The 26572-nt window shown below is 42.2% G+C and overlaps 1 protein-coding gene across 1 annotated transcript in view; it reads left to right on the top strand.

Annotated features, from left to right (window-relative positions):
- LOC111952456 (spondin-1-like) overlaps window positions 1-25960 on the top strand; it is a 136842-nt gene extending 110882 nt beyond the window's left edge. Inside the window, 10 exon segments of the mRNA XM_023971134.2 lie at window positions 5271-5335; window positions 6665-6866; window positions 10921-11061; window positions 11989-12064; window positions 12654-12836; window positions 14365-14535; window positions 20026-20193; window positions 21096-21257; window positions 22089-22373; window positions 25667-25960. Coding sequence (XP_023826902.1) covers window positions 5271-5335; window positions 6665-6866; window positions 10921-11061; window positions 11989-12064; window positions 12654-12836; window positions 14365-14535; window positions 20026-20193; window positions 21096-21257; window positions 22089-22373; window positions 25667-25836 — 1623 coding nt within the window. The 3' untranslated portion in view covers window positions 25837-25960.
- Window positions 25961-26572: the final 612 nt, after the last annotated feature.

The raw sequence follows: 26572 nt of genomic DNA, 5'->3' as shown, positions 1-26572 counted from the left end.
TCAGWGTCAGAGAGAGTCAGCATGGGACGATCGTCCTCCAGAAAGTAGTTCATCACAACTTTRCCCCGCTGATCTTCATCGATAGCGCCTGTTAAATTCAGGGCAGCAATGTTGAGAGCAGTAGCAACATTTTTGCAGTTCTCCATATCTTAAAGAACTCCACGGTAGCAAGGATTATCTACACATACTGAGCAGCTCATGTTATAAACAGAAGCATTCTACATGGCAGACCAATCCGAACTCGTCTCTCGGCATTTTCATCCCATCCATTCTTTCAGACAATCATGGCTATTGGGAAAGTTCCTGCCTTTTTCCGTGGCTAAACCAGGTAGGCTCCTAATTTAACATTTTATTCGTATTTACAGATGGCATACAAGTGTGTTATTAGGGCACATGAAAGTTCACATGTTCCAGAAGGCATTTTGCCCKAAAAACTAATTTTGATTAAAAAATTATATAACTGCATTCAAATGCGTCTCCTGTAAAGTAATGACGTGGGACATGTGCCTAGCTTCCTGAAACGGTCACATTTTTACTCCTGAACTAATTTAGGCTTGTTATAACAAAGGGGTTGAATATTTATTGATTCAAGACATTTCAACTTTACATTTTTTATTAATTTGTTAAAATTACAAAAAACATTATTCCACTTTGACATTATGGGGTTTTGTGTGTATGTATGCCAGTGACACAAAACCTAAATTTAATAATTTTTAAATGTTGTCTGTAACACAACAAAATGTAGAAAAAGTAAAGGTGTGTGAATACTTTGAGGGCACTGTACAGTACATTATATAACAGGAGTTAATTTGCCTTATTTAAAATAGTAGGCCTACTGTATATGTAACCGATGTGAAATGGCTAGCTGGTTAGCGGTGGTGTGCGCTAATAGCCTTTCAAACGGTGACGTCACTCGCTTTGAGACCTTGAATTAGTGGTTCCCCTTGCTCTGCAAGGGCCGAGGCTTTTGTGGAGTGATGGGTAAAGATGCTTCGTGGGTGACTGTTGTTGATGTGTGCAGAAGGTCCCTGGTTCGCGCCCGGGTATGGGCGAGGGGACGGACGTAAAGTTAAACTGTTACATATACATACATTGATATCTAACAATGTGCTTTGTTGTCTGCACAGTATATAGTGTACTTCATTCCACACTGTTTGAACTAAGAGATTAAAAAGGTCCGCCACAAGGTTATGTGGGTAATTGTTTCCTGTAATGAGTGCATAATACACCCTCCGAACTGCACAGTTGCAGCACAACAGAAGACCACACCATCACCTCCCAGAGCCCAGTCTCATTCTCCAGACAGTCACCCAGAATTGCTTTTAAACTCCAATATGACAGCGTTTATTCTTTATTACACACTCTCCCAGAGGCTCCCAGCTCATTTAACATTATTACGATTTGACAATATTTCTCCCGCTGCCGTGCAACAGATCCCTTGGCAAAGTCACTAGGTTTTGATTGTGCTCGGGCATCAGATGGGAGCGGCAATGGCGGAGGCAGAAGTATACTGGGTACGTTGGGTCCTCGGAGTGCCACACGCTGGCAAGACGGCTGAGTCAGGGGAGCTGCTCTGCCTGCCTGCCTCTGAGCATGATGTGATGGGGGAGAGCAGTGTGGTTATGGGGGCTTATTGCCCTGCCTCTCAGTTCCTCTCCGCTTGCAGGAGTGACTGGCCTGACTGGCACCTCACTGAAATCAAATCAATTACGGCCCAGACTTCTCTGTAGCTGGATATAGACAAACAGACGGGGCCATTTAGGGGATTCAAGAGGCTGGACAGGGCATCACATGAGGTCAGCCTAGGGTCAACATGACAAGTAATTAAAATACAAACTTTTTAAGGTAAAAGATATGAGTGCCTTGATTCTGGGGAGGTAAGAGCGAAGATAAAAGTGAAGACAAAGGCTAAGATATATTCTTTGTCAGAGTGCTATTTATCAGAGAAACTTTAGGTAGGCTACTTACTACAAAAAAAGTATGTTAAAAAAAACTAGCTACTGTTTAGCTTTCTATAAAAATGGCGACACGCTGTGTGTCATTGAGCTCACATTCAGCAATAATGAGTAAAAAGTAAAGGCTGTGTAAGGACTATTTTACCAAGGAGAGTGAGTGCTGCATCAGATGACCTGGCCTCCACAATCCCCTGACCTCAACCAAATTGAGATGGTTTGACATGAGTCGGACCGCAGAGTGAAGGAAAAGCAGCCAACAAGTGCTCAGCATATGTGAGAACTCCTTCAAGACTGTTGGAAAAGCATTCCAGGAAAAGCTGGTTGAAAGAATGCCAAGAGTGTGCAAAGCTGTCATCAAGGCAAAGGGTGGCTATTTTAAGAGTCTCAACTATAAAATATATTTTGATTTGTTGGTTACTACATGATTCCATATGTGTTATTTCATAGTTTTGATGTCTTCACTATTATTCTACAAAGTAGAAAATAGTAAAAAATAAATAAAAACTCTTGAATGAGTAGGTGTTCTGAAACTTTTGACTGGTAGTGTAAGTATTTAGACTCTGCCATGAGACTCAAAATTGAGCTCCGGTGCATCCTGTTTCCATTGATCATCCTTGAGATGTTACTACAGCTTAATTGGAGTCCACCCGTGGTAAATTCAATTGATTGGACATGATTTGTAAAGGCACATACCTGTCTATATAAAGGCCCCACAGTTGACAGTGCATGTCAGAGCAGAAAACCAAGCCATGAGGTCAAAGGAATTGTCCGTAGAGCTCTGAGACAGGATTGTGTCGAGGCACAGATCTGGGGAAGGGTACCGAAACATTTCTGCAGCATTGAAGGTCCGCAAAAACACAGTGGTCTCCATCATTCTTAAATGGAAGAGGTTTGGAACCACGAAGACTCTTCCTAGAGCTGGCTGCCCGGCCAAAGTAAGCAATCGGGGGAGAAAGGCCTTGGTCAGGGATGGTCACTCTGACAAAGCTCCAGAGTTTCTCTGTGGAGATGGGAGAACGTTCCAGAAGGACAACCATCTCTGCAGCACTCCACCAATCAGGCCTTTATGGTAGAGTGGACAGACGGAAGCCACTCCTCAGTAAAAGGCACATAACAGCCTGCTTGGAGTTTGCCAAAAGGCACCTAAAGACTCTCAGACCGTGAGAAACCAGATTCTCTGGTCTCATGAAACCAAGATTGAACTCTTTGTCCTGAATGCCAAGCGTCACGTCTGGAGGAAACCTGGCACCGCCCCTATGGTGAAGCATGGTGGTGGGAGCATCATGGTGCGGGGATGTTTTTCAGAGACAGGGACTGGGAAACTAGTCAGGATCAAGGCAAAGTTGAACAGAGCAAAATACAGAGAGATCCTTGATGAAAACCTGCTCCAGAGSARTCAGGACATCAGACTGGACCTCAGTCCAACAGGACAACGATCCTAAGCACACAGTCAAGACAACGCAGGAGTGGCTTCGGGACATGTCTCTGAATGTCCTTGAGTGGCCCAGCCAATTCTCAACGGAAACGTTGTTCATGAAATCGACCGTAGTTAAATCCAAACAGATTTGATAAATAGACCTGGTTGTGATTCAGTCTTCCCTACAGTCTTGTATGTAATTGAAGTGGTAATGTGTATATGTTAAAGGAGAGAGAGTGTTATTACGGGGGGTGAAAAGCCAGTGGGAGGCCGGAAGGATAATCTGAAAACAAATATTTATTTAATGGCTGCCAAATACAGTCAGCTCAAAGTATTGGGACACAGACTCCTTTTTTGTTGTTTTGGCTCTGTATAACAGCAATTTGGATTTGAAATGATACAATGATGATGAGGTTAAAGTGCAGACTGTCAGCTTTATTTGAGAGTATTTTCATTGATATCGCATGGACCGTTTAGAAATTACAGCACTTTTTGTTCATGGTCCCCCCATTTTAGGGGACCAAAAGTATTGGGACAAATTCACTTTAAAGTAATGAAAAGTTTAGTATTTGGTCCCTTATTCCTAGCAAATAATGATTACATCAAGCTTATAACTCTACAAACTTGTTGGATGCATTTGCTGCTTGTTTTGGTTGTGTTTCAGATTACTTTGTGCCCAATAGAAATTAATGGTAAATAATGTATTGTGTCATTTTAGAGTCACTTTTATTCTAAATATTAATAGAATATGTTTCTAAAACGTCTACATTAATGTGGATGCTCCCATGATTACAGATAACCTTGAATGAATCGTGAGTAATGATGAGTAAGAAAGTCACAAACTCACAAATATCATACCCCCCGAAAAATGCTAAAAATAACCTTCCCTGTAATGGTGAGAGGTTAGTATGTCTTAGGGGTATGATATTTGTGCTTGTATTTCACAGCCGGTTTGGGTTTGCACCTCGCACCCTTTTTTCTGTCTCACTWCTTCTCGCCATCAGTCATCTTCCTCGCCCGGTCCTCCGACATGAATTCCATCTCTGTGTGGGACTTCAGGAAACTCAGTATCGATCCGCCAGCCGCTGCCATGCCACACGTCTGCTAGCTCCGAAGCCCTCGCTCGGCTACCGTTCGGTTCAATCACTGTTGAACTGGATTGGCTCATTTACTTTTTAGAACAAGATTGAAGCTTACAAATCTGTGTAGGGTGTGTGACAAACGATAGCCTGTGGTGTTCCCATCAATCTGCTCGTTGAGCTTATTTCTTTACGGGAAAGTGATTTACAAAAGTAAACCTTCAATAGTGAACYTTAAAGCAATATGCTGGCTACTGTTGATAGTCTCAACAACAAAAAAGCTACAAGGAGACCCTGTAGCCATGTCAATATCTCTTTTCTCAAAATGACTTGTTTTCTATAGAAATCCACGAAGAGAAGGAGTGTGTGTGTGAAAGCACAATAGTAGGCAACACCACAGATCTCTACCACCCTGTTTTTCCTTTGTTTGATTTCAGACACCACACTGTCTCACAGAGCAGCAACAACCCCTGCTTAGTTATACATCAAAAGGGTCTGTTTGCTACTGGACCTTTTAATTTTTCAGCAGCAGGTGACAATGCTGCTATGTTAACACCCTGCTCCCCCAGACCGGCCAGCTTAGCTGAGCTATTGTGTGTGATTCACAAGAGGGATCCTCTTGTGGAAAAAACAGCCATTATAAAATAACAGACACATCTGGTCCCAAGATGCCCACTTTCACAGCTCTCAACTTTGGAAAGTGTTTTAGATACGAAAGAGAGGAATTAACCCTGTTGGGTATCTTTGTGTTATCCATGCAGTTTTCTCTAATTTGACCAAACTAATGTATCTTTCTCTCTCTGTGTTTGTCATCCACAGGGTGATGAAGTTCTGACTGTGATCAAAACCAAGGCGCAGTGGCCAGCATGGCAGCCCCTGAATGTGTGAGTACACTGTGATGTACAAGAGTACCCTCACTTTTCACAGGTTTGAAAATGTTAATTGTCTGTCTAAAAAACGGTGAAATTACTTGTAGAGATTATCATTTGATAATCATTAATTGAGAATTTAGATGAAAACAGAATTTCTCATAATTTTTTTTAACTTAATCAGAAAACAGGCTGAGGAGATAATCACCCAGCATTAATTCAATAGCTACCTGCCTGGCCTGCGGGTGTTTTCTTTAAATTCATTAATGATTGTGTACATTTTTCATGAGGTATTTTGTTTGCAAAAGGAAGACTCCTGTTTTGATGAGAGATGTGTTTCCTCTGGGTGTTTCTGTGATTAGTGTTATTGACTGCCTCCAGTTCCAATATTTTAAGACGTTACATTTACCTATTTTAACATTAGCCAACCAATTAATCCGGGCAATTTTCTCTCTTTAGAAGAGGCTGTTTGGAGAAGTCATATACATGTGTTTTATGTAAAGGGGGATCAGAACAACATAGATGTCTGAACGGGAAGGAGATTGTTTAAAGAGATTGATGTGCTTGTGGAATAAGTTCTCTAAATAAGGCACAGCGAAGTATAGGTTGTTGTTTCGATACTTGTTTATTCATCTCACAGGAACTGCTTGAATTAGATCAGTTGTATCTAACTGAGCAGTACTACACTCCCACGTCGTGTTATATTACAGAAATGTACAGAGTTTTGTTGTTTATCACCTAATTAACATGACAAGGAGAAATATTATATAAGTATCTCTTCACATGTCAGTAACTATTCAGATGTTACTGGCTGTTATTCTCCTCTTAGTATTTGTGTTGTGGAAATTAACACATAAATAGAGTCCCAAAAAGCACCCAGTTCCCTATATAGTGCACTCCTTTTCACCAGGGCCTATAGGGCTCTGGTTAAAAGTAGTCCACTATATAGGGAATAGGGGGCCATTTGGGATAGAAACTGTCTATTTGCCTCCACGCACATTCACCAGCCTAAACATTTCCGACGTAACATCTATTTCATTCACACTTATTTTATGTGTTCTAGTGATACAACATTATTCTCTCTAAGTTCTAAATAGAAACAAGTCATTATTTATTAATATGTTGAGCTGTTATGAACGAAATGTGTTATACGTTTTTGTTTGGACAGTATGTAGCTCATTTCAACACTTAAAGCAGATAATTGGTGTGGTATGTGATGCATTAAAATGAAAACCAAGCTGGCTTCACCAGTCTTTAACATTATGTCATTGTGTGTTGATCAATCAGATCAATCTGCACATTGAGGAGCATACGATGCATGTCTGTATCTGTTTGTCTATTCAGGCGGGCAGCTCCCTCGGCTGAGTTCTCAGTGGACCGTACGCGTCACCTCATGTCCTTTCTGAGCATGCTGGGGCCCAGCCCTGACTGGAACGTGGGGCTGTCTGCAGAGGACCTCTGCACCAAGGAGTGTGGCTGGGTCCAGAGGCTGGACCAAGACCTCATCCCTTGGGACGCAGGCACCGACAACGGGGTCACCTATGAGGTGAGGCCCTGGGGCCCCAGACATGGCTCTGGTTTCAGTTATCTAGTAAAAATATTTCTGCCATTCTAATTTCCATAACCAGGCGTCTGTATTTTGCCATAAATCTGGAACGAAAGCTGTTGATCTACTTTCATTAATAGTGCAGGAGCGTTGCTTTTTTATTTCTTGTTTATAACTTATGAATATACAAATCATCAAACCTCGGCTGAAAAAAGCATAAACAGATTCAGCGAAAAACACACTGCAAACATAAAACAGCACATCCACTGTGTTGTCGTTTTATTGAGGCGGACATATTTACCCAAGAGGCTGCCTCACTGACTAGTCTTGTGTCGCTACCCTGTAAATATGTACCCAACAAATCCTGCGCTGGAATTTATAGTTAATTTTCTGCTGGCTTGAAAAGATACTGGGAAAAGAAAAGGAAAGACACTGCCATCTATAGGCCAGAAAAGACACTGAAGATACAGTATATCCAATGCATACCCACACACACACAGCATAATCATACACACTCTGTAAATAGCCTTTATACTTTCTACGCAAAGAAAGCGGATGAATCATGCATTCATATACCCCAGATGTGATTTAGTTATTTKGTTTTTGGCTCCATATGTTGGCTGCAGCACCAATTAATATATCAGCCAAAAATGAACTAAAACTAGATTCCCTGGAGTTAAAGTAGAAAGGGACTCAATTGCTTTTGTTTTCTTCTCTTCAACTGAAGTTACTGTTATGGAACGGCAGCATGAAAGGTGATTCACAAAGCACCAAGCAGGAAACAATGTCATAAATCACTCATAAAAGGAATATTACACAGCTGATCAATTATGCATATTAAGATCAAACACAGAAGCCCCTAACAGATGGCAGCTGAACATGACGAGGTGCTCGCACTCAGCCCTGTGCCCATACTGTTTCACTAGCTCCCTTCCCTGTGCCCATACTACATATTACATTACATTTTAGTCATTTAGCAGACACTCTTATCCAGAGCGACTTACAGTTAGTGCATTCATCTTCACCCTAAAAGCAACAACATACAGTATTTCAACCCCTAAAAGCACCAACATACAGTATTTCATCCCCTAAAAGTACCAACATACAGTATTTCAACCCCTAAAAGCAACAACATACAGTATTTCAACCCCTAAAAGCAACAACATACAGTATTTCAACCCCTAAAAGCAACAACAGGGGTCATTTTGGGATGTGATGGAAAAATACACTTTCTGTCAAACAGTAACCCTTTTTGATTTGATTAACCTTTTGTGGGGAATTCTTTAAATTCCCCATTATTCAAAATACACCGTTTTTTAAGTGTTTTGAAAATAGATTTTGATACATCTCATCCATAGCCACTTGTTATGAACATTTGTCTGTTATTCAAAGTGTTTCTGTGATACTCAGAGGTTGATAATGTGACGATTGAGCTAATCTGACATACCGGTATGACCTAAAATGGCCACAAATAAGGCCGATTTAGGCGATATGGGTGCCGGTGACATCAGACTTTTTGCTCTAGTTCAAATTTCATCTAAAAGATGAGACTCTCGACTTGGTGTAGAGACATTGACTGGAACCTAAATATGTATTTACATTTTTGAGATATTGAGTTATCGGGGCTGCCACGCCCCCCAGAGGCCAAATCTGTGGTGGATCCATATCTATTTATTTTCAGGGTACATACTGTACCTCTGTACCAAATGTTGTGCTTTTATTGCAAAGTTTACTATTGATTCTGGATTTACATCTTAGGTGTGCTCAACTTGTATACAAAAGAGATATTTCAGGCGTTTTAAGACTGACATGTCTTATTTAAGACACTATACCCCGTGTTACAGTTACTGCCAGCCCTGTGCACATACTGCCCTGTGTTACACTTAAAAGTCCAATAAAGCCATTTTTTAAAATATCAATATCAAATCATTTCTGGGTAACAATGAAGTACCTTAAAATGGTAAAAAATAAACAAAAATAGCTTCMTAGGAAAAGGCAATTTCTCAAGCAAGAGTTTGACTGTCTGGGAGAGGTCCAAGTGGGGAGTGGAAAACTGAAAATGTGCTGTTCTTGGCAGAGAGGTTTGAAACTCTTTCTTATTGGTCTTAACTAATTTACTGCTAGGTGATGTCACCATGGAAGACCAAAACTCCATCAAACCAAAACAGGCAGAACTCTTTTCAAGTCTTTTCAACCCACTCTTGCACTAAAAGGGCATGATCAGTTTTCACAATTTTACAGTATTATTAGTGTGGATGGATATATATATATATATATATATATATTGCAGGTTTTCCTACTTACAAAGCATGTAGAGGTCTGTAATGTTTATCATAGGTACACTTCAACTGTGAGAGACGGAATCTAAAACAAAAATCCAGAAAATCACATTGTATGATTTTTAAGTAATTAATTTGCATTTTATTGCATGACATAAGTATTTGATCACCTACTAACCAGTAAGAATTCCGGCTCTCACAGACCTGTTATTTTTTCTTTAAGAAGCTCTCCTGTTCTCCACTCATTAACTGTATTAACTGCACCTGTTTGAACTCGTTACCTGTATAAAAGACACCTGTCCACACACTCAATCAAACAGACTCCAACCTCTCCACAACGGCCAAGACCAGAGAGCTGTGTAAGGACATTAGGGATAAAATTGTAGACCTGCACAAGGCTGGGATGGGCTACAGGACAATAGGCAAGCAGCTTGGTGAGAAGGCAACAACTGTTGGCGCAATTATTAGAAAATGGAAGAAGTTCAAGATGACGGTCAATCACCCTCGGTCTGGGCTCCATGCAAGATCTCACCTCATGGGACATCAATGATCATGAGGAAGGTGAGGATCAGCCCAGAACTACACGGCAGGATCTGGTCAATGACCTGAAGAGAGCGGGACCACAGTCTCAAAAAAAACCATTAGTAACACACTACGCCGTCATGGATTAAAATCTGCAGCGCATGCAGGTCCCCCTGCTCAAGCCAGCGCATGTCCAGGCCCGTCTGAAGTTGCCAATGACCATCTGGATGATCCAGAGTAGGAATGGAGAAGTCATGTGGTCTGATGAGACAAAAATAGACTTTTTGGTCTAAAATCCACTCGCTGTGTTTGGAGGAAGAAGAAGGATGAGTACAACCCCAAGAACACCATCCCAACCGTGAAGCATGGAGGTGGAAACATCATTCTTTGGGGATGCTTTTCTGCAAAGGGGACAGGACGACTGCACCGTATGAGGGAGGATGGATGGGGCCTGTATCGCGAGATCTTGGCCAACAACCTCCTTCCCTCAGTAAGAGCATTGAAGATGGGTCTTCCAGCATGACAACGACCCAAAACACACAGCCAGGGCAACTAAGGAGTGGCTCCGTAAGAAGCATCTCAAGGTCCTGGAGTGGCCGCCAGTCTCCAGCACCTGAACCCAATAGAAAATCTTTGGAGGGAGCTGAAAGTCCGTATTGCCCAGCGACAGCCCCGAAACCTGAAGGATCTGGAGAAGGTCTGTATGGAGGAGTGGGCCAAAATCCCTGCTGCAGTGTGTGGTCAAGAACTACAGGAAACGTATGATCTCTGTAATTGCAAACAAAGGTTTCTCTACCAAATATTAAGTTCTGCTTTTCTGATGTATCAAATACTTATGTCTTGCAATAAAATGCAAATTAATTAGTTAAAAATCATACAATGTGATTTTCTGGTACACTTCAACCGGAGATTCCATCTCTCACAGTTGAAGTGTACCTATGATAAAAAAAATTACAGACCTCTACATGCTTTGTATGTAGGAAAACCTGCAAAATCGGCAGTGTATCAAATACTTTTTCTCCCCACTGTATATACACACATATTTACACAGTTTAACACAGGAAATAATATTTTTGACTGCACTGGGCCTTTAATACCAACTCTGCACCTATACTAACTCCTAGTACAACAGTGCTAACAGTAATTCTAATAACTCCACTTCCGTGGACCTATATTACCCTGTCTTACACTTACTCCTAGCCCAATGTCCATATTGTGTCACTCATAGTCCACCCTGTCTCGTACCATTCCAGTCTCCCAACAAGCCTACGATACCCCAGGAGAGGATCCGGCCCCTGACCAGCCTGGACCACCCCCAGAGTCCCTTCTACGACACTGAGGGAGGCCCTATCACAGCCTTGGCCCGGGTGGTGGTGGAAAGGATAGCCAGAAAGGTACCTTCAGCACCTGGCTCATTCATTCCGCTATCTTTGTCTGTGTCTGCTCCCTCTCTCTGAAGAGATGTGAATGTCCATGCAATATAACTCTCCTCACAGTCACTATACATGTAATGTTGCTTTGGATACATAGCTCTTTGAATGGGCTGTAGACTGACCAGGTGAATCCAGGTGTAAGCTATGATCCCTTATTGATGTAACTTGTTAAATCCACTTCAATCAGTGTAGTTGAAGGGGAGGAGACCGGTTAAAGAAGGATTTTTAAGCCTCTAGACAATTGAGACATGATGTGTGTATGTGTGCCATTCAAAAGGTGAATGGGCAAGACAAAAGATTTAAGTGCCTTTGAACGGGGTGTGGTCGTAGGTGCCAGGAGCACCGGTTTGAGTGTGTCAAGAACGCTGTTTCACGCTCAACAGTTTCCCGTGTGTATCAAGAATGGTCCACCACCCAAAGGACATCCAGCCAACTTGACACAACTGTGGGAAGCGTTGGAGTCAATACGGGCCAGCATCCCTGTGAAACGCTTTCGACACCTTGTACAGCCCGTGCCCCAACGACTTGAGGCTGTTCTCAGAGCAAAAGGAGGTGCAACTCAATATTAAGAAGGTGTTCCTAATGTTTTGTACACTCAGCGTATATTGCCATAGTGATCATAGCAAGTCTTTGGAAAACACATAGAAAAATGACAGTGTTTATCTCCTGACAATTGAAGCAAAGAATTAAAAAAAAAAGTCTATCTATCTTTTAAACTGACAACCAGATGTCATATTGACCGAACCTCCATTTTACAGAAGATTGCCAAGAAAATAAATTACACATATTCGGGTGTTTACCCTTGTCTCCGATGAGAATGTGATATTAAATGGTAAATTGAGAATCTTATCAGTGTTTGTGATGTTGAATCATGTTTCTTGTCCACAGGGAGAGCAGTGCAATATTGTCCCGGACACTGTGGACGATATCGTGGCAGATATTGGCCAGGAGGAGAAGGAGGAAGGTGTGGAAGCACTTTATCTCAACCAATTTGGGATGTTCAATTTAAAAGCCACACACTCTAGCTGCTGGACTTGCTTTGCCTGAATCCATGTTTAAACTTCCAGATGTCTGTCTGCTGAACACCATCAACACAGCAAGCAGGAGAAATGAACCTGTGGAGTTTTTGTTTCTAGCCACACTCTGCAATTAACGTCCAATTCTACCTTTGAACCGGGTTCTCTCTAACCTCTTTCTGTTGAGGGCAACACTGTCTGTTTCCTTAACAGGAAGGTCTCTAGTACATTACAATACACGTACTGTGGGTACTGTARAGTAACTATACACTGTGGTTAGAGCAAGACCTGAACTGTATGAACTTGCATTGACTTTTTTAGGCAGTTAGGCACATTAGTCCATACCTATACAGCACCAGCACATTCTAAAGCAGTGAAAATATAGGGTTATAAGCAAGAAAATTGAGTTTGAATACCCCCATTTACATGATCTCATTAGAATATGACAAGAGTGACATTTAACCAATGCAGTTATTGTCACCCAAGCTGACCAAGATGACTTGTCAATGCATTGTCTGAGAGTATTTCTTCCTCCAGATGACACTCCAGAGACGTGCATCTACTCCAACTGGTCTCCGTGGTCAGCCTGCAGCTCAGCCAGCTGTGACAAGGGCCGGAGGATGAGACAGAGGATGCTGAAGGCCCAGCTGGACCTCGGTGTTCCCTGCCCTCACACCCAGGACTTCAAGCCCTGCATGGGGCCTGGCTGCAGCGAGGAGGGTGAGGACTAAGGACAGTGTCATAGGCCTGTTTCTCCTTTAGCGCTAATGCATGCACTTCAATAGCACCGTTCAATCACTGGTATGAGTCAGCTGACAAAGTCGCCTCAGCTTAGACATGAATACAGTTGTTTTCCTGCCTGATAAATTGGGTGAAACGTGAAACTCTATGAATTTTTGTGAGAATTGAAATCCAACATTTTTGTCTTTCTCAGAACATGTTGTTCCATCTCCAATGGCTGTAAAATAGCTTCCAAAAATTGGGAAAAGACAGTGAATTATATGTTATTGTTTAAAAGAAAGCAGGTCATAAAGAATAGGTTGTTGGCTAAAGGTTTGTCTGCTGCTCTGCAGGCTGAGCTGGTGACCCCTGTGTAATGGTGTACATGTCATATTGACTAAAGACAGTCAGCATATCCATGTGTGAGAACAGGGATTAGGGTTGAAATGGTGTCACGCTCCTCCAATTTACTAGCCAAGCACGAGAAAAGACATTGTTGCCATTGTTTTCCCTTTCCCGGTTTACATGCTACGTATGATGCACAATTAATACAGTTTTGTTGTTTGCATTCAAATACAACATGTAAAGATGGGACTTTGGAGTTTCATCAAGTCCCACAACCAGGTAAAGATCCAAAGACAAGAATATGATATTCCACAAAAGCTTCTTCTTCCAGTACACAAGACAGATCTGAAAGCTGTTCTATTCAGTCAGATTGACATCAACTTTGTTTCTCAGGAACTAACTGGTCCTTTGTCCAATTCTCATCAAAGTTGTCAGTTTAGTCCACTATGCCAAAAGGCACATGATCAGTCATGCAGAGGTGTTTGTCATTCCTCCCTTTATCTCTACTCGTGCCCCAAATCTCAGCTTTGTCAGGGCTTGATAAGTGTGTTTGAATTGTTCAAGGCTATTGTTTCCCTCCAACACACACTATCGATTAATAGGACCGGCAGCGTATGCTTTTCTTCCTGCACGTCACTCCTTTCCTTTCTTGTATCGCTCCGTTAACGTCCGTGGTTGATTGATATTCCTGAAGCTGGACGTGGCCCCTGGGGGCCTCATCAGGGCCACATTTATTTACAGCTCTTATTAATGATCCACTTAGTTCTGCTTTATTAAGCTACACTCACAGCTGCTTCCAATCCGCAGGCAGGCAGATGGACCAGACGAAAGAGAAATCCATGGAAAGTTCCCCAAAGTTTATCCATCCTCTATGAAATAAAATCTATTTACATGCTCTGTTCCCAGATAATTGGAGAGAGCAGAGTAAGATTAGGTAGGACTAAATCAATTATTTTAGGGTGTGTTACTTGTTACCAGAAGAAGGTGCAGGTGTAATTCAGAGGTCAGCCAGTATTAATGAAATGAATGGACAGAGCTGTTGCATGTATGGCATGTTAATTACCCTGCTCGTTTTCTCTAGCCTGGTTAAACCAGACTGAACCCTGCACTCACCATTACACAATGGTGACCACAGCCTCCAGTGTGGTTTAACCAGGCTTTGTCTTTGCCTCGTCATTCCCAGAAGCGTCTACCTGTATGATGTCAGAGTGGATCAACTGGTCTCCGTGCAGTGTGTCCTGTGGGATGGGGATGAGGTCTCGGGAGCGCTACATCAAACAGTTCCCGGAGGATGGATCCATCTGCTCTCTGAACACTGAGGAGACGGAGAAGTGTGTGGTCAACGATGACTGCTGTGAGTCTCACTGAAACATGGGGGTACTAGTTGCTCTGAGTCTTTGTGACATTAGGATCATATTGTGGGTTCAGGTCTTCTGTGTTAAAGCTAGAATCCTTAGTTGCTACATCATTTAGTGGTTAGAGCGTTGGGCCAGTAACCGAAAGGTTGCTGGATCGAATCCCCGAGCTGACAAGGTAAAAATCTGTCGTTCTTCCCCTGAGCAAGGCAGTTAACCCACTGTTCCCCGGGGAGCCGAAGACAGGGATGTCGATTAAGGCAGCCCCTTGCACCTCTCTGATTCAGAGAGGTTGGGTTAAATGTGGAAGACACATTTCAGTTGAATGCATTCAGTTGTACAACTGACCAGGTATCCCCCTTTCCCATTTTTGTACTTATAATTCATGATATACTGTATACACATTGATTCTGTAAGAATATAACTTATTTCCAGGGTTGGGTAGGTTACTTTCTAAATGTAATCCGTTGCTAGTTACCTGTCCAAAATTGTAATCAGTGACGTAACTTTTGGATTACCCAAACTCAGTAACGTAATCTGATTACATTCCGTTACTTTTAGATTACTTTCCCCTTAAGAGGCATTAGAAGAAGAAACATGTATGTTACCAATTGAACGACATCTATTGCAGGATAAATCTATGTTAAAGTTTACATAGCTGGCCATATATGGATGTTCATTTTACTTTATTTGTTGGTTATGTAGACTTCTTGTAACCCACCGCTTTCTACTACATACAATAATAGGAATAAATTATATCTTTACATTAATATATATAATTTATAAGCAAAAATGTATGTAGCAACTACAGATTGCCCCTTTTAAGTCTATCAAAAGTGTGCGAGTTTGAGCATGTGTCCATTAGGTTTATGGATTTTTTTGTTTTATCAGCATGAATTAGATTGAGCAATAAAGCCCCACTTTTATTCCATATGCTGGGATCCACACTATGCAGCTGTTGCAAGAGCGCATTTTTCACCGGCTGTCCACTGGTTTTAAAATTTTTTTTATTGATGTTTATTTATTTTTACAGGGACAGTGCACATTAATCAACGTTTCAGTAAAAGTGCCGGTTTTAGCCAGCCAGCTAATTTTCAACACAGTCCCTGGGCAGGTTATTAAAAACAATTACAATATAGACAATCATTGAGCAGTGAGCACACACAGAGCAACATAGAACACGCAAGACATAGCATACAGAGCAAGATAGGAGAAACAAGACGTAGAGCATAGAGACAAGACGTAGCAACAGACAGAGCAACATAGAACAAAAAGCAGCAAGACAAAATTCATAAAAGCAAAAAGTGTTTCCACACCTCACAAGCTACAGACAACATGGAAAGCGGCAATACACAGCTCGGGATTATGTTCACAAATCTGATTGACCTTTAGCCATGTCTTCATGCATTTTGTGAAAGTGTGATATGTGGTGCAGTTATGTGTGTCTGATGGCAGTGTATTCCAGACATGGGAAGCTCTCACAGAGAAAGCGGATTTACTAAAGGTGCTTTTCCTTAAGGAACTATACAGTCACCTCTCATGGCAGACCTTGTGGATCTGCTGCCATATGTTTGGGTGTTCTGTTTAACAAAAATACTGAGTGGAGGGGGAGCCAGGCCATTTAGGATCTTGAATACAAGACATTGCACAAGATTTTCCCAACTCAGGAGCTCATGCTTTCTGAGGATTGTAACAGTGATGATGGCTATTGGGCTTCCTATCACTCACTTTGAGAGCCTGTCTATAGACAGATTGAATAGGTTTTAATGTTGTACAGCAAGCTTGGGCCCAACTAGTCAAGCAGTATGTTAAGTGGGGGAGTATCATAGATTTGAAGTACAGTTTTGCTACCTCTGTAGTCCAACAATTTTGTATAAATCGGAAATTAGCTTGAATTTGGTTATCTGAATTACCTTTTTCACATGCTTTTTAAAAGAGAGGTTGGAATCAAGTATGATGCCAAGGTACTTAAAATCAGATACCACCTGGAGCTTCTCCCCTGACACATAGACATCTGGCTCAGTAGCATCTGTTGCCCTCTTTGTGAAGAACATGCAAACAGTTTTTTTCACATTGAGATGCAAACACGAGTCACTGAGCCACTTTGTAACCTGGACCATTACAGTAGTGAGTTCTTGTGCAGCTTGTTGTTTGCTCTTTGCATGCACATATATCACTGTATCATCTGCATACATTTGAACTTCAGACCCAGTACAGACAGAAGGCAGATCATTAATGTACATGCTGAACAGGAGGGGCCCCAGTATTGACCCTTGGGGRACACCAACATCATAGGAAAGAGTGGGCGACAGCTCATTGCTCACTCTGACACACTGAGTTCTGCCTTCAAGGTATGATTTCATCCATCTCAAGGCATCGGGGGTTGAACTTGGACAATTTTGTGATGAGAATCTCATGGTTAACAGTATCAAAAGCCTTCCTTTGGTCCAGAAACACAGCCCCAACAATGCCCCCTTTGTCCATCTTGGACTTCACATTTTCCTGAAGAAAGCAGTTGGCCGTTTCTGTGGAGTGTTTCGCTCTGAAGCCAAACTGCATGGAGTGTAATGTGAAGGGGCTGTTGTTGAGGTGGGCAATCAGTTGTAGCTAAATGAGAGAGCAGCAGTGTGATTCACATCAATGCGCTATGTAGATATCAGTGGAGGCTCCTCAGAGGAAGAAGGGGAGGACCATCCTTCTCAGTGAATTTCTTTTTTTTTTAAATGGTAAAACATTGAAAAACTAGACTAAATATATTAATGTCACCAAATAATTKATTAAACACACTGATTTGCAATGAAGGTCTACAGTAGCCTCAACAGCACTCTGTAGAGATAGCACCATGGTGTAGCTGGAGGACAGTTAGCTTCCGTCCTCCTCTTGGTGCACTGACTTCAATACAAAACCTAGGAGGCTCTTGGTTCTCACCCCCTTCCATAGACTTACACAGTAATTATGACAACTTCTAGAGGACGTCCTCCAACCTATCAGAGCTCTTGCAGAATGAACTGTTGCCCATCCAATCAAAGGATCAGAGAATGAAAGCATAAGCTACAGCTAGCTAGCACTGCAGTGCATAAAATGTGGTGAATGTGGTGAGTAGTTGACTCGAAGGAGAAAGACAATAGTTGAATAGTTTTCAACAAATTAATTTCTTCATAAATGACGGAGAAGCAAAAGAAAGTGTCATTTRTTTAGCTAGCAAATGTAGCTGGCTATTTTAGTTACTCAAATACCTGGCTCAAACAGAGGGATGCTATGTTAGCTAGCTGGCTATGACTATCCAACACAACACTGAAACTCTTCCAAGTCAAGGTAAGCTTTTGGTTTTATTAAATAATTGCCAAAGGGGCCCGCCGGTGTAACTGCTTACTGACTATACACTGTAACATTACTGATTTTAGCTGGTTTACTAACGCATTAGTTCTATTAGCTATGTTGACTAGGATGTTAATTTAGCTAATATGGGGACAACAATGTAGGCTGTGTGTAGTGATTATGACATGGTTTGGCTTGGAAAGGTTTTTTGTCCTGGTCACATACAGCTGATGTGTTGTTCATTGAAGTCCACAAACGAAGGGAAAAGGTGAGAGTGCATAGATTCTAGAATGAATACAGCGTGGCTGCTATGATCAAGGGTGTATTCATTCCGCCGATTCTGTTGAAAAACTTTTAAACGAAAGCAAACAAAGCAGGGATAAAAGTACCTGAATTTGTCCAATAGAAACTCTCGTTTGCAACTGTTGGACTACTGATTATACCCTAGATAAACTAGATGCAGGCAAGAGTGCGCAAGGCGGTATTGAAAGTGTCACTGTCTGTCATCTCAAATTTCTCTCTCGACCTGTGTGCTCCTACATTGTAAACTTTCATTCATAGGCTAATTTGTAGCAACCTCATGATGGGTTAAGGGAAAATTTGAGTATCATGTAGTAGCCTAAACCTATCGATGTTACATTGAGCTGGGTGAATGGAATATGAATGACAGACATCCAACATGCTGTAATAGAAATAAGGCCATGCTCATGAAAAAAMAATTTCCTCCCTCATCATAAACGGCACTGACCGCCACTGGTATATATCGATAATAAGTTATATCCGTATCGCCGTAGACTACACRACTGCTGTCATCCTTACCTCCAAGCGTTTATTCAAGTTGGATACTCTTTGGATGTCGACAGCAGTCGCACCATTGGAAGACATAGATTGGACTGTAGCCTACAAAAGCCTATTCCTGCTCTTTTCCCGCAATCCATCAAACACATTTGGTGTGTCAACATAGTGGTCTCTGACCTGTGGTCAGACTCGCTCAGGTGGAACAAACTTGAACTTGCACCTTTTTTCAATGCTGATTTGAATGTCATTGAGAAAACAGAGAAGTGTCAAAGTATTTTTTTCCGCAAACATCCTTTCTGAATTTAAAAGTAATCCTCAAAGTAATCATCTAGTTTTTCAAAGTATCTGTAATCTGATTACAATATTTTTGTTGTAAGAGATTACAGTTACCGTTTTTGTAATCCCTTACATGTAATGGATTACATGTAATCCATTACTCCCCAACCCTGCTTATTTGTCTCATGAGTTTAGCTCAACTGTCATACCCCATCAGAACCCAAAACAGAAGCTAGTTTTACTCCAATGTTTGTAAACAATGTAACTGTAAACAAACACTGAATAGCCTAAAAACATGCTTAAAGCTATAATTTTTATATAATGGATGGTCAGTCCTTGCATCATTTGGTCTGTCTATCAACTTGAGAGTGGTTACATTTCTCCAGGCCCACCCTCAGCTTTTTACCAAAACAGAGGCGGGGTGTTCATTTGTTTTTGTTTCAACGTAGGATTGTAGCTTTAAAGACTACGATATGATGTTTAGTCTATAATATGATGGCGTGATGATGTATAGTCAAAGTAATCTAGAACAGGACATGAAAACAACCACAAATCCTATGTTGAAAATCTTTGAACTATGCGTAAGATATACCTGCGCATAATGGTCATGTGGGTGTTATACACATAATGGTCATGTGGGCAGGCATTCTAACAGTTTCCAACATGATCTTTTTTACTGTTACCTAGGTTTAAACTCGGCCCTATTTGTATGAACCTGATCCTTTATCACCATATGCACCTCTGTGATGAATGGTTAGTGCCCTTTGTATAGCCATGTGCATAATGGTCATGTGAGGTGAAATGTGTCAATATTTTTGGGATGTGAGCACTCACTCCGTTTGACCTGATAAAGATCCGTTTGAATCGAAACATTGTCAATAAAGGTGGTAATTGTGAGAATATTCAGTGTTCGGGCCTTTCTGTTCTTTTGAGGTATACTTCCTTTGACCAGCTGCTATATGCCAACAGGCTTATTCAGTCAGTGTGTTAATGAAACCAAGTTTCTCAAGTAATGTTAATAACAGTAATCGCAAGCTGCCATGACAAAGAACCATCCCATTGTATGAGCGTTTATCTGTCCCTGTCCCTTCCATTAGCCCCCAGTAGCTGTGTGGTGACGGAGTGGGGTGAGTGGGATCCCTGCAGCACCACCTGTGGGCTGGGCATGAAGCGACGTGAGCGCATGGTGAAGATGCCCCCCTCGGATGGTTCCATGTGCAAAGTGGAGGTGGCAGAGGTGGAGAAATGCATGATGCCCGAGTGCCGTGAGTAACGCCCCTCCACACCCACTCAACACCTGCCTCATCCCCCAGGTCCCGGGCTGCAGGCCAGAGACACTACATCTTAAAGCACTGTGACAGGCAGCCTTGTTCAGCCATCTGCCAAGGGGCATCTGTAGTTTTTATGTATCTAGATCCAACAGGCTAGGTACACACTAAAATTGACAGAATATCTCAGAGGAGAGAATACATGAGAATACACTCAGTGTACAAAATGTTAAGGACACCTGCTCTTTCCATGTCATATACTGACAAGGTGAATCCAGGTGAAAGCTACAGTACAGTATGATCCCTTATTGATGTTACTTGTTAAAACCACTTCAATCAGTGTAGATGAAGAGGTGGAGACCGGTTTAAAAAAAAGCCTTGAGACAATATAGAGAGATTGTGTATGTGTGCCATTCAGAGGGTGAATGGGCAAGACAAAATATTTAAGTGCCRTTAAGCGGGCTATGGTAGTAGCTGCCAGGCGCACCAGTTTGTGTCAAGAACTGCAACGCTGCTGGGTTTTTCATGCTCAAAGGTTTCCCTGTGTGTATTAAGAATGGTCCACCACCCAAAGGATATTGGCATTGGCGTCCAAATGGGCCCGCATCCCTGTGGAACGCTTGTAGAGTCCATTCCCTGAAGAATTGAGGCTGTTCTGAGGGCAAAAGCGGGAAGGGAGACTCAATATTAGGAAGGTGTGCTTAATGTTTTGTACACTCTGTATATTCACCCACTAAGATCATTTTAAGTCCCAGGTATGAAAAACAGCAGTTGAAGGTAGCGTAAATGAATGTTGTATGTTGAAACTACCGAACAGCAGTTGATCTGAAGAGCAGGGGACATTATTATGTATTATGTGCAGACTGACAGTCCCATGCTTGGTCTATCTATCCCTGCAGACTCTATTCCGTGTATGCTGTCTCCGTGGTCCGACTGGAGCGACTGCAGTGTGACATGCGGGAAGGGAGTGCGTACACGCCAGCGCATGCTCAAGTCTCCAGACTTGGGGGAGTGTACTGAGGAGCTGGAACAGGTGGAGCAGTGTATGCAGCCCGAGTGTCGTAAGTATCACCATCAGATGTTGCCATGCTGTTTACCACTACCATCAACGCCAAAACACAGTGTGACCACTAGAAACTAGTGCCCAACTTTGTGCGTAATATTTTACATTCATGTTTTTTTTTAGCACTGTCATAGCCTGGTCCCAGATCTTTCTGTGTTGTATAGCTGACTCCTATGGTTGGTTTTGCATAACAATAGCCTGTGTGTTGTTAAAAATGGTGTTGCGAGACAGACATAGTGGAAATCAGACACCAGGCAGATTTCCGTCATGGAGGATTTGACATCTTCCGTCTCCTTGTACTTTGACATTTAAAGCGGAGCTCCATGATTTATATTCTAATCGGATTCCTTGCAAAGTAAAAAACGAAATGTTCTGCAACAAATACACAATTGTTCCCTGCAAAGTAATAACAAATGTTCCGCAAAAATACACAATCGTATTATTCCATGAATGATGCAGTCAAATGTGAAAATGGATTATGGAAAGAATTATTGAAAGAAGAAATAGTTTTCTAGTTTTCAGGCAGACTGATATAACATATGAAAAGATGACAATTTAGTTCTTATCAATAAACATTTCTTTGTGTTCCTCTGGTTGAAATGAAAACCATACCAGTCCCCTACTGGACATTATAAGCCCTCAGTGTCTTTCAGCAAGGGTTGACTTGCAATAATAACACACAGCTAAGTTTATGTCGCTTAAATTAAGGAGTTTTCATCATTGTCAGGTAAGTAAGTAGTTGTCCAATGAGCATGAATAGAGACTTTAGCATGTAACTTTTCACTCAACCTTTCAATACCCCCCCAAACCCTTTCCTATCTCTCCCCAGCTACGGACTGCATGGTATCAGAGTGGACGGAGTGGTCTGAGTGTAATAAGTCCTGCGGTAAAGGCCACACCATCAGGARGCGCATGGTGAAGCTGGAGCCCCAGTTTGGAGGGGAGCCTTGCCCCGAGACGGTCCAGAGGAAGAAGTGTAAGATCAGGAAGTGCAAAAGGGGCTCCAGGGCCAGTGAGGAGAGGAAGAGACGGCGGGGGGGAGAGGTGGGCGGCGGGAAAGTGAAGAGAAGGGGCAAACAGCAAGAACGAGATGCAGCAGTGGAGGAACAGCCAGGTCAGTCATCATTGTCACCTTTATGACATATATACTGTATACAGTGCCTTGCAAAAGTATTCACCCCCTTGGCGTTTTTCCTATTTTGTTGCATTACAACCTGTAATTTAAATAGATTTTTATTTGGATTTCATGTAATGGACATGAAAAAGTTACTTGTTTCAAAAAATTCAAAAAAATTAAGTGGTGTGTGCATTTGTATTCACCCGCTTTGCTATGAAGCTCCTAAATAAGATCTGGTGCAACCAATTACCTTCAGAAGTCACATAATTAGTTAAATAAAGTCCACCTGTGCGCAATCTAAGTGTCACATGATCTGTCACATGATCTCAGTATATATACACATGTTCTGAAAGGCCCCAGAGTCTGCAACACCACTAAGCAAGGGGCACCACCAAGCAAGCGGCACCATGAAGAGCAAGGAGCTCTCCAAACAGGTCAGGAACAAAGTTGTGGAGAAGTACAGATCAGGGTTGGCTTGTAAAAAATATCAGAAACTTTGAACATCCAACGGAGCACCATTGAATCCATTATTTTTTTTAAATGGAAAGGCACCACAACAAACCTGCCAAGAGAGGGCCATCCACCAAAACTCACGGACCAGGCAAGGAGGGCATTAATCAGAGAGGCAACAAAGAGAGCAAAGATAACCCTGAAGGAGCTGCAAAGCTCCACAGCGGAGATTGGAGTATCTGTCCATAGGACCACTTTAAGCCGTACACTCCACAGAGCTGGGCTTTACGGAAGAGTGGCCAGAAAAAAAACATTGCTTAAAGGTACTCTGGTCAGATGAAACTAAAATGTAGCTTTTTGGCCATCAAGGAAAACGCTATGTCTGGCGCAAACCCAACACCTCTCAGAGCACCATCCCCACAGTGAAGCATGGTGGTGGCAGCATCATGCTGTGGGGATGTTTTTCATCGGCAGGGACTAGGAAACAGGTCAGAATTGAAGAAATGATGGATGGCGCTAAATACAGGGAAATTCTTGAGGGAAACCTGTTTCAGTCTTCCAGAGATTTGAGACAGGGACTGAGGTTCACCTTCCAGCAAGACAATGACCCTAAGCATACTGCTAAAGCAACACTCGAGTGGTTTAACTTCTTATGGCTGGGGGCAGTATTGAGTAGCTTGGATGAATAAGGTGCCCAGAGTAAACTGCCTGCTACTCAGGCCCAGAAGCTAAGATATGCATATTATTAGTAGATTTGGATAGAAAACACTCTGAAGTTTCTAAAACTGTTTGAATTATGTATTTGAGTATAACAGAACTCATATGGCAGGCAAAAACCTGAGAAGAAATCCAACCAGGAAGTGAGAAATCTAATGTTTGTAGGTTTGCCTATCCAATATACAGTGTTTATGGGGTCATATTGCACTTCCGGAGGCTTCCACTAGATGTCAACAGTCTTTAGAACTTTGTTTGATGCTTCTACTGTGAAGGATGAGGGAATAAGAGCTGATTGAGTCAGGGGTCTGGCAGAGTGCCACGAGCTCACTCCAGGGCGCCCCCGTGAGAGTTAGCTGCGTGCAACTCAGATTTTTGGATATAAATATGAACTTTACCGAACAAAAAATACATGTATTGTGTAACATGAAGTCCTATGAGTGTCATCTGATGAAGATGATCAAAGGTTAGTGATTCATTTTATCTCTATTTCTGCTTTTTGTTAATGCTCTCTTTAGCTGGAAAAATGGCTGTCTTTTTCTGTGACTTGGCTCATACCTAACATAATCAGATGGTGTGCTTTTGTCGTAAAGCCTTTTTGAAATCTGACACTGTGGTGGGATTAACAACAAGTTTATCTTTAAAATTGTGTAAAATACTTGTATGTTTGAGGAATTTTAATTATAAGATTTCTGTTTGAATTTGGCGCCCTGCACTTTCACTGGCTGTTGTCAAGTCGATCCCGGAAAAATGCCATGGTGGGTGAATACTTTCGCAAGCCACTGTATATACCTTTATTATTATAATCTTCATCACCGTCTTCATCATCTTCATCAAGACCATCTTCATCACCTCTATCATTGTCATTAACTGTTTCAGCCATGTTCCACATTTTGATTAATGTCATTGTCAAGCCATGCTTAATTCATGATTTATACACCATCTTGATGTATCCTTTATATCCCAAATATAAAGGGCAAAACATTTATAGGGCAAGTCATTGACGATGATTTCACAGTCACTCATCATTAATTCTCCATGAGTCCCGCTGAGGTATCGGTTGTACCTCTGAATGTAAATAGACATTTCTCAGTCAAGGGGCCCATGCAGCCCACTCTCAAATCGCCCCGCCCAAGGCATGAGAATCAACTCTGCCCCCTCCTCACCCCCTCTCTGCCTTGCCAGCCGGGCGCAGAGCGATGGCTGTTAGAGCGGCTACACTCAATGCTGATCAGCCCTGTCAGGGTGTTACAGTGACTGGTCCAGCTCACAGATGGCCGTCCTGATGATCCAAGCAGGTAGAGGCCAAATAGTCAGGGTGGGCTTTGGACTGCTGCCTCCCAACAGAGACAGGGGCAGGCCTCTTTAACCTGGGGCTAATGAGCTGTAGACAGTGACAAATCCCCCCGCCGTGGTATATCCTCTAGGGTTGCTAGGCAGCATTACCCCCCCCACCACTTACCATGCATAATCAGTAATAATGGGAAATGGAGGCTGGACAGGGACTCCTTGTTCTTACACTGTCAATTTATGACAGATCAATCAGTTACGAATGATGATGATGATTGGTCATGCAATGGAGGCTTGAACATTGCACATTTGATAGGTCTCACTTGTGATCACTCACGTTGAAGTTCACTTTATTTAAATCAAATCTGTATTGTGGATGTAAATTGCATGTTATAGAAGAGTTCAGACACTTTTTTTTTAGATTTCACTTGGTTTGGAGCAACTTACCCCAACCAGCGATACCCTTCCTCATGCTCGTTCTGCAGTGCCAGGGCTTGGATAAAATATGAACTAAAGCACCCACATTTTTTTGAAACGTCAACACTCTCAGTATAGTGATGCAGGTCTTCAGACTTTATCTGCAACATTACTTTCCATTTTGGACCAACTTTTGGAAACCCTGCTGTATACTATATTTGCTTGTTTTTCGCATAAACTGAAATTAGGCGAACTATTCGAATTTTAGCAACCAGGAAATGGCGGAATGATTTCTGCGTAGTGCATCTTTAACTGATATGTCATATTCAATTAGGATATTACTAAACGGGATGGATTTGGCAAACTAAAGAAAGTAATCTGAAACCCTCCCCTCTTATGTCATTGACTTGTTCCCACAGGTTGCAAGATGAGGCCCTGGTCCAGTTGGACAGACTGTACCAAACACTGCGGCGGGGGGATCCAGGAGCGCTTCATGGCGGTGAAGAAGAGAGCCAAGAACACCCCGGCACAGGTCACCAGCTGCAAGGACAGGAAGGAGATCCGCGCCTGTAAAGTCCATCCCTGCTAGGGGGCGCTGCTGTTTATCTGTGTTTCTCTGTGATATTATACGATGCACTCTGTTAGGGTTGGGGGGAGGAAGGAGAAGCAGACTCAGTCAGTGTTGATTTAGCCAAGGTTGGCAGTCAGTGTGGTGGAGACAGTCCACCTGTGTATTGGATGGAGATAAGAGATTCTCCAGAGACGCCATTACTGTAAGCATTTAGTGGATCACTGGGCTGAGGACGAGACCAGCGTCAGTCATTAGTCTTCTAGTAGCCTCATCACTCAGCAGGCCTATGTATTACTATGTAACCAACACTATACAGTACACCACAACTTCAAKACCACACACAATACAACACGTTTTTTTACAATGTTATTTTTGTCTTTATACTACCGTTGTATTGGCTTCACTAGCTAGCAGTGATGACACTCTTGCATGTCTAACGTTTCTCAGTCAGAAGACTTCACTTCACTGGTTGTGGCCCTAGACTTCAATCTGTGGCCAGATTATGATGATCACCATGTTTAAAAGGGCAGTTGCAAATCTTAGAAAGAGCTGCATTAGTCCAGGCTTCTAGCCTAGGGCATCACAAGGAATTAGCTTTTGGCATTTTTTTTCCTGACCCAAATGTTTTTATCCGGGTCACTCCAGCATTCCTGTATCATTAAGGCAGGTCTCCAAACATCACTGCCCTGTTGATTTGGGCATAATAACCCCGTTGGTTGAACCACAATACTRCATACAGTTCGTACAAAGTACC

Source organism: Salvelinus sp. IW2-2015, linkage group LG26 (assembly GCF_002910315.2).
Source record: "Salvelinus sp. IW2-2015 linkage group LG26, ASM291031v2, whole genome shotgun sequence".
NCBI classification, from domain to species: Eukaryota; Metazoa; Chordata; class Actinopteri; order Salmoniformes; family Salmonidae; genus Salvelinus; species Salvelinus sp. IW2-2015.
Note: the sequence above shows the minus strand (reverse complement) of the source record. Positions and strands in the feature narration are given on the sequence as shown.